Source organism: Salvia splendens, chromosome 22 (assembly GCF_004379255.2).
Source record: "Salvia splendens isolate huo1 chromosome 22, SspV2, whole genome shotgun sequence".
Taxonomy (NCBI): Eukaryota; Viridiplantae; Streptophyta; class Magnoliopsida; order Lamiales; family Lamiaceae; genus Salvia; species Salvia splendens.
In genome coordinates this window covers 7,257,845-7,266,362 of record NC_056053.1, presented here as the reverse complement: position 1 = coordinate 7,266,362, position 8,518 = coordinate 7,257,845, and the positions used below count along the sequence as shown (strand labels likewise).

Genomic DNA, 8,518 nt, shown 5'->3' with positions numbered 1-8,518 from the left:
TTCAATCTTCAAAATTTCCCAAATTCATTCTGCAAAACTCCATCTCTCATCTCTCATTCAAAGTCTGTATAGCATATAGGGGCGTTGAATTCTCAATTTCACGGATTGATTATCGAATTGGCTTCACGAGGAGTGTTATTGATGATTGTCAAACCTCAGCTGACGGCATGAACCGGAAATTCTCAACGGCGAATAGCTCAAACGACGGCGTTTCTAATTCCTCGTCGCGCGAATTTAGGTTTTCGCGGCTGGAGCCTAGTCGCCGCCATTGGTCTGATCTGTGTAGCCTGAATTCGTCTCAAACGTCGAGGCGATTCTCGCTATCGAAGGATCGGGATGGGGGTTTTAGGAATTCGAAGACAGTGGAGGTGATTGATGTCGATTCGCAGCCCTATGCTTCATGCTCGACGCAAGGTTCGCAGGGGATTGAGGTTTTTGAATTTTCCGATGAGGTTTTCCAGGAACCGAAGAAGCTGAAGGAATCCGATTTTGATCCTTTCGAGTATAATTCCTCGGAGGAGTTAGAGGGAATTGTGGTTCCGCCGCGGAGAAAGGGCGGGGAGAGTGAGGTTTTTGATTTTTCGGAAGATGGTGGTTTCCCGAAATCGAAGAAGCTCAAGATTGCAAATTTTGATCCTTTCGATTATAATTCCTCTGAGGAGTTGGGGGAAGTTGCGGCTCTGCCGCAGAGAAAAGCTAGGGAGGTTGAGGGTTTTGATATTTCAGAAGATGTGGATTTCCAGAAATCAAAGAAGCTCGAGAAAGCTGATTACGATCCTTATGAGTATAATTCATCAGAGGAGCTGGAGGGAATCGTGGCTATGGTGCAGAGAGAGGTCACAGACATTGGGGTTTTTGATTTTTCCAAAGATGTGGATTTATTGAAAGGTAATAAGTGCACGGCTGTTGGTTCTGATGCATTTAGGCGAAGTTCATCACAGGATTTGGGGATTCCACAGTCGAGAAAACTAGGATTGAATGGGTTGAGCCGCGTGAGTCTTGCTGAAGTTTCTATGAAATCACAGAAGAAGGACCGGGGAAAAAATTGGGGTTTAGAGAAGAAAAAGAAGAAGAAGAAGGAACCATGTGAGTTGGACCCATGTTTTATAGAGCTTACTGATACATCCATGGAGATTCAAGAGTTCGCAGAGACTACTGAGCATAATGAGGTGAATTCTGCATTACACGGGTTAAGGAAGGGTCAAGTAGTGAAGATTCGGAGGGAAAGTCTTCTATCATTGTTATCAATCTGCGGAACATTGCAAAAGAGGCGGCTTTTGTGGGCTCATGGGTATTTAATTTTAATCTTCTGATTTTGGTCATTGTTGTCTTTACAAAGATACATGCATAGTAGTACATACTTTTAACTTTTCTCTTGACCTATTGTATGATTTGTTAGTTGGTACAAAAAATGTGCGGAGGGAGAATATGCATTTCATGATCCAGTTTAATATTTCTGATTTTCTACGGTGATGCCAGCGATTTCTCTGAGAATTCAGGAACTCCAATTGATTTGACAATTATGCATGTGGATATCATCTGTAAAAGTTTCTACTTTTGCATCTTAGTTTTTTTGCCACTTATTTTTCTTATAAAATGAAAATATAATTGACCAATGTATTTTTCCTATGAAACATGATTCTGAATGGAACTCCTTAGATGGAAATTATGTTTACTCTTCCCTTGTAAATAGATAGATCTTACATGGATAATGGAGATGTAGCAGACATTTCTTTTTTGTGCTAGACTGATGACTGAATGAGACAAGGAACTTCTGGTGAATCTATTGAATGTTTTCTACTGCATGTGATGGTATTCCTTTCTGTACTTGAGCTTCGGATTTTCTCGTAATTACATAGTAACAAAATGCCCCCACACATGTTGGCAGTAGGTTTAATGTTTCTTGAACAAGGAACAAAAGCATGCATATTTGTAATTTTAGTTGAGGATAAGAGGCTGAATTTTTTGACAACAATACGATACTTGTAAAATTAAGTGCTAGTCTGTTGCATACCCAGTTGAAGAATATATGTGGGTAGAGGGCTTAATATTTTCTCCTGTTTGAAGTTAATTGGTGATTTTAATCTATAGTTGTTTCTTCAATCTGTAACTGGTGACTCTCGTGTAGGATGGCCAGAAAAATAATTGATGCTATTCTTGGAATCAGTATTGATGATACGCCAAGCAACCTTGCCGCTGCTGCTCTATTTTACCTTTTGACTAGTGATGTGAGTGATCTCAACTATGCATTATGTTTTGATATCATATTGCATGCTCTTCAGCTCCCTCATAAATGCCAATTTTGAATTATCCCTTGTTTCAGGGTCAAGATGAACATCTTTTGTATTCACCAAGTAGCGTTCGCTTTTTGATAAAATTGTTGAAACCACTTTCACCTGCTGCTTCCAAGGAAAAGTCACAGCCTATTGGGAGCAAGCTCCTAGGCCTGTGCAAAAATGCTGGTTACTCACAAATTTCAGCCAAGGAAACAGATTCCACCTCTACCGAGGTTATGCTCATGGTTCGGGAGATCCTTGTTGATCGCAAGGAAATCCAGCCAGTAGATAGTATTGATGGAGAAAAGCAAGAGCCTGAGCTGAACCCTAAATGGATTAGTTTGCTTACAATTGAAAAAGCCTGCTCATCCAGTATTACTATTGAAGGTTTTGAAGGTTAGCTCTTTTGATAAATTTACATGCTATCATTTTGCTCCTAATGGAATGTGGAGATTTGTAGGCTGTTAGTTTTGAAGATGATATTTGTTTCAGAAATCTTCGCTGTAACGTTTGATAATTATGTAGTATTCAGCCCTCAGATATAATTCCATGTTTTCACTATCCTATTTTGTGTTTCTCATGCCTCCTTCGACCTTCTATTGTATGATTTATTTGAAACCTCATTTGTTGGAGTCGTGCATCAGTGAACTCCCTTTTACTCTTCGTATTTCTTTAGTTAAAAAATAATGTTACATTTTGCTTGCTTCAATCTTAGAAATAAATCCTTTGCTCAACAAACTAAATAAGTCTTTTTGAGCAATAGTCTAACACTTAAAAGCAGGGATGTTTCTATTTTATTTTTGATATTAATGATTTTGTAATGCTTTATTATTGTTATCCTGATATTTTGTTTACTCATTTGATTCTTTCTCTTGTTTTTTGGCATTCTTTGTTCTCAGACACTTCTAGAACTCTACAGAGACATAGGAGCAACTTCAAGAAGAAACTCAGAGAGTTTGGGGGGCTTGATGCAGTGTTTGAAGTGGCAAGGAAATGCCATTCTGTGATGGAGGTGTGAGCCTGTATGTCCTTCTTTGTTTGATTTTATAACCTTAAGCATGTATTTGTGTTCAGATGTCGTTTGTCGTTTGTCGTTCTAGTATTAAACAGTAGGTTTCCACTCTGAGAAAATAACCGTGGTAACAAGAATGAGGATTAGTGGACATTCTGTACTTCGCAATTGACTGTTACTATTGATTTGTTGATCTATGTCATATTTGAGCTTAAAGTTCTTCTGTGGCCTGTATTATGTATATTATTCATTTTGGGCCGTGTTAGTCTGATACATAAGACCAGCTTGCCCTAGGATGTGCTGTTTTTTCTTTGTTTTGGATGTATATTATGGCAGTGGAATCTATTCTTGTCATATCCTTTATGCTAACTTGTTATATCTTTTTTACGTTCTTCTAGTATGCTATATACCATATGATAAACATTGCTCTGTGCTCTTTTGCTCTTTTATTAAGGTCATTTCTGATGCTTATCACTTGTGCAGGAATGGTTAGAGAGAAGTCCATCATTTGCCCTGGAACCGAAAAACATTTCTGGGCTAGAAAGTCTAGTACTTCTTGTGAAATGTCTAAAAATCATGGAAAATGCTACATTCCTCAGCAATGATAATCAGGTATCAGGTTCCATACCTCTCCTTGTGTCGTACTTCAAACCTTCTATTTTTGTTTCAACTTTTTAAGTAAATTGATGTCGTGGACTCGTGGTTCCCCCTGCTGTATCGTCTGAACATCCGTATCTAAAATGGATTGTGCATTTCACTTTCCAGTGCCATTTGCTTGGGATGAAAGGAAGCTTTGGTGGCCAACAAGCTCCACGGTCTTTCACAAAGCTCATTCTGAGTGTCATTAAAATTCTCTCAGGTACTTTGTGCTGGTTCGGGTGGCCCTGAAATACACATTTTGTTACTTCCATTTCGATTTGGGTGACATGTGATACAGTTTCTTTTCATTATCTGGTTCTTATTTTGACCCTAAACCTATGTTGATGAAGCATTGATGTACAACTGAGACTTCTTTCTGACACCTGATAGTTATTTAATTGCCGTGTGCCTGTATAGGTGTTTCCCTGCTCCGAAGTTTTATTTCTTATGGAAGCAATCACTCAGGAGGCCATAGTAGCATGGAAGGGGCTTCTTATGAAAGCTTTGATCAGTGCGATCCACGCATGATATCTGGTGAGCCAAGGTCTACTTACTCGAGTGTGGAATCCTCTCACACTTCCTCACTAAAACGGAGAGTTGAATCTTCTCAAGCAGTATCACGCAGTGGAACATCTCGTAGTTTAAAGTATGCAACACATGTAAGCAAAGATGATTCGGGAGTGGAATCTGGTACTCGAAACAGAAAGACAAGATTTTCTAACTCTGGTGTTACAGAGGATAGTCCAGATCCTTTTGCCTTTCATAATGATGATTCTGAACCCTCAAGGTGGGAATCACGATCTGGAAGTATGAATAAGTCTTTGTCTCGAGATGGTAGGGCAACTACGATTGGATCTACAGATACAAGTGATTTTGTATCAGTAACCCAACAAGAATCAAACAATGTGGAATATCGTCATTCCCAGGAGACCTCTTGTTCTTCGATTGGTGATGATGATAAGTCCAACCTCTTGGCAGAATGTCTTCTCACTGCTATTAAGGTATTTGAATATTGTTGAAGTAGTGAATTTTTCTTTCTTCAGTTTCTGGTGACATGGTCTTATGTATATAACCGTTCCACTTTAGCTGATATTGATATGCTCTTCTCCCTGCATCAAACATATAATAGCAGTTGTGTGATGCATTATTATCATTTTTCAGGTTCTAATGAACTTATCCAATGACAACCCTGAGGGCTGTCGGCAAATTGCACGCTGTGGGGGTTTAGAAATATTGGCTTCTCTGATTGCTGGTCATTTTCCAGCATTCAGCCTTCCTTTGCCACGCTCAAGTCATGCAAGGAATGGCAGTCTTCCATCTAAATCAAACCTCACAATCTACCATTGCACCAATACACCTCTCACTGATCAAGAGCTAGATTTTCTTATCGCCATATTGGGGTTGCTTGTGAATTTGGTGGAGAAGGACGGTGGTATCAGGTATATTTTTTGTCACTTACACAGGTTTCTTTCATATAGATAAAATGTTTCATATCTTTACAAACTTTAGGAAACACTATTTTTGTGATTTCTTGTCCTTGTCTTTGGATCCTATTTTACCTCGTACAAATTGGAAATGAGAAAATCTACATTCATTCTGTTGCATTGCATTGCAGATCTCAGCTTGCCGCAGCTAGTGTTTCACTACCCCGCCTTGTAGGTCTGGATTTGAAGAAACAAAGTAATATAATTCCGATTCTGTGCTCAATCTTTTTGGCTAATCAAGGCACTGAGGAGGCTGCCGGAGAGGAAAAGTGTTTGTCCTGGGTGAGAAATTTGCTCTACATCTTTAAAGTTCACCTAATCCACTGTTTGAAACTTTTGATACGACATTTATGGTTCTATGGAAAGGTGAAAGTAGGATTCATGTTAACATATGAATGATTGGACATAATTATTCCGAATTCATAAGACTTCAATGAGTTGGTTTATTCCATTTTTATGATTTCACAACTCTACATCTCTAGATGGGAAGCATGCTATACAATTTCAAGATATACTTACCTTCATTCTGTGTATATTGTCTGTACCTCTTGTGAGAGAGATGCCCGTGAGAGTTTATATTTGAAGATTCATGTTTAGTCATCGTTCACATGCATAAATTATTGAATTGGTACATAATGCATTTCCTTTTCTTGCTTTTGTTGCAGGAGGATGAAGAATCCATATTACAAGGAGAAAAGGAAGCTGAGAAAATGATTGTAGAAGCTTACGCTGCTCTTCTTCTGGCTTTTCTTTCGATGGAAAGGTAGATATACTCTTGTGGCCCATATATTTTCTGTAACATCATAAACTGTTTTCTCACTAACTATTATGTTATGCATTACCAGCAAGAAAGTACGGAACACCATTGCAGAACGCCTTTCCAGTGGCAACTTGAAAGTTCTTGTTCCAGTGTTGGAGAGATTTGTGGTATGCATTTCTTTCATGAAACCTTCGCAAATGTTAGTTAATCATGGCACATGCAATCTTCTATTCTATTCAGTTACCAAAAACGAGCTTCATTGAAGAAGCATTGGTAGGCCAGTGTGTCAATCTTTCTGATTAGCAATGCTAGTTTCCTATTGGACGAGCCTTGCCCTTATAGAATACACCACCATTACTATTCATCTAGTTATTAAAGAGAGAGGGGTTTATGGGATTTCTAATCAGTTTCACGCTACACTCACGTTTCACCTCATAAATGTACACATGATTCGTATTGACAAATTGAAACATCATAGGGAAACCAAGGAGGTATAACTGACTTGAAGCTGTGAGCTACTCTTGCACGAACACAAAGTTTAACTATGAATCTAATGATCAATTTGTTTCGTTTAGTAGCACATTACCCTTGAAGCAGGTCTACATTGCATCCATTGATGAACTCTTCCGATTTCTGCAGGAATTCCATCTGACGCTTAATGTGATCTCGCCAGAGACACATTCTATTATTCTAAAAGTAATAGAATCATGTAAGATGCCATGAATGAGCAAATTATACGCACATGAAGAACCAAGAGCAGCAATATTAGGGCTCATTCACCACAGGTATGATTATCGAGCTGAGTACTGCCAAGTTCGAGCTTGATAGTAGTAATACCCAGTAACTTTAACTTGCTCTTCAATTTGTAAAAAAGTTTTGGTCCTCTTTTTGTTGTTGAAACGAATTGATAATCGATATTGAATCATAGTTTGTAGTGTAAATTGTTGTTTTTCTTCGTTATAAACCACAATGTAAGACCGTCTTACTGGGTTAAAATTTGTAAGGCGAGTCGATATTTTAGATCCAAATACATATTTAGTGGCATATTCATGTTGACCCGGTACTATAGAGTCGACCCGGGGAGAATGTGTTGCTAACACCGGAGACCGTACAACTCTTCCCCACCTCCTACCTGGTATAGTGATATGCTATTTGCTGTTGTTGCTTGAAAATAATTACTATTCCACCTTCTATCCCTCGGCTCCTCATTCGCTTAGAAACTCGAAAGCCTGCCCTCTAACTCGCCTCCTCCGCCTCTCCCTCGATTAGACTAACCCCCGCAGCACCAAACCTCCTCAATCTCCTAAAACAGCTCCACTGAAATATCCTTCCACTTTGTTATCCTCACACAACCACCACTCCTCATGCTCTCAGGCCAGCAACGCCGAAAACCATCAAGTTCTCCGAGCTCGAATTCAAACCCTATCTCTCTCTCTCATCCATTGTTTCATAAAAAGAACAATCACAGGATTAATTGGTACTCCCTCCGTTCCACAGTAATAGAGTCTTTTTGTGATTTTGGTGCGTTCCATAGTAATACAGTCATTTCCTTTTTAGCAAAAGTCAATATATTTTTCCACAACTACTTTATTTTCTCTTTATTCTTTCTTCATCTCTCTACCTTTTTCATTTTCCACTTTATTCTCCCTTTACTTAACTCATCTAACACAATTTTTTCTTAATCTCTGTGCCGAAAAGAAACGCCTTCAGAGAACGGAGGGAGTATTAGAAAATCAAAAGGGGAATCGGGGTTAGTGTGTGTGCGGAGAAAAATAAAGCAAATTACATACCTTTGAAAGTAGAATGATGTTTGAGAAATTAAGATAGTGCCATGTCAAAGCTTTAAATTTTTTAGAGAGCCTAGCTATGGAGAGCAGCATAAGGAAGACAGGGCGAGTGATTAGCCTTTTACCATGGTGCTTTATTGTGAGAATTCATTCGATAATGAATTTTTTAAGTGGGGTTAAAAACGTCATTCACTATAGCTTTTCTTGCAAATCCAGTGATGAACCAAATATTTTGTAGTCCACTTTCTCCCACCTAATTAATTAACTAAACAACACTAAAGTGGAAAGCAACCTGGCTCCAACTTATTTAAAAGCCCACTTTTAATATTATTGACTTACAAGGATATGCATGTAAGTTTTATGTAGTAATGCTAACATATTCAACTATAAAAAACTAGAAAAAATGGAAGACACAGAGTACAATAAAATAGGTAAGGGCACTATCTTTAACACAAGATTTATTTCCTTCCAAATCTACACCTAATCACAAATTTGTTACAAACAAAGTTAAATATGAATTTGAATTAGAATATGTGATCCATCTCGTAGTTATTGTCTCA

General features: G+C 38.4%; 1 protein-coding gene across 2 annotated transcripts; it reads left to right on the top strand.

The window, feature by feature from the left end:
- LOC121787411 (wings apart-like protein 2) lies at positions 1-7,112 on the top strand. 2 transcript variants are annotated; one of them, XM_042186122.1, is made up of 13 exons: positions 1-1,291; positions 2,129-2,228; positions 2,324-2,672; positions 3,176-3,288; positions 3,772-3,900; positions 4,054-4,147; positions 4,345-4,461; positions 4,543-4,928; positions 5,089-5,366; positions 5,543-5,693; positions 6,077-6,174; positions 6,257-6,338; positions 6,811-7,112. In XM_042186122.1, the coding sequence occupies exons 1-13, from the start codon at positions 168-170 to the stop codon at positions 6,892-6,894; spliced, it is 3,105 nt and encodes a 1,034-aa protein (XP_042042056.1). In that variant the 5' UTR covers positions 1-167; the 3' UTR covers positions 6,895-7,112. The 2 variants fall into 2 exon arrangements, with proteins under 2 accessions (XP_042042056.1, XP_042042055.1); XM_042186121.1 differs by having other exon boundaries at positions 4,345-4,928.
- The last annotated feature ends 1,406 nt before the right edge of the window (positions 7,113-8,518 follow it).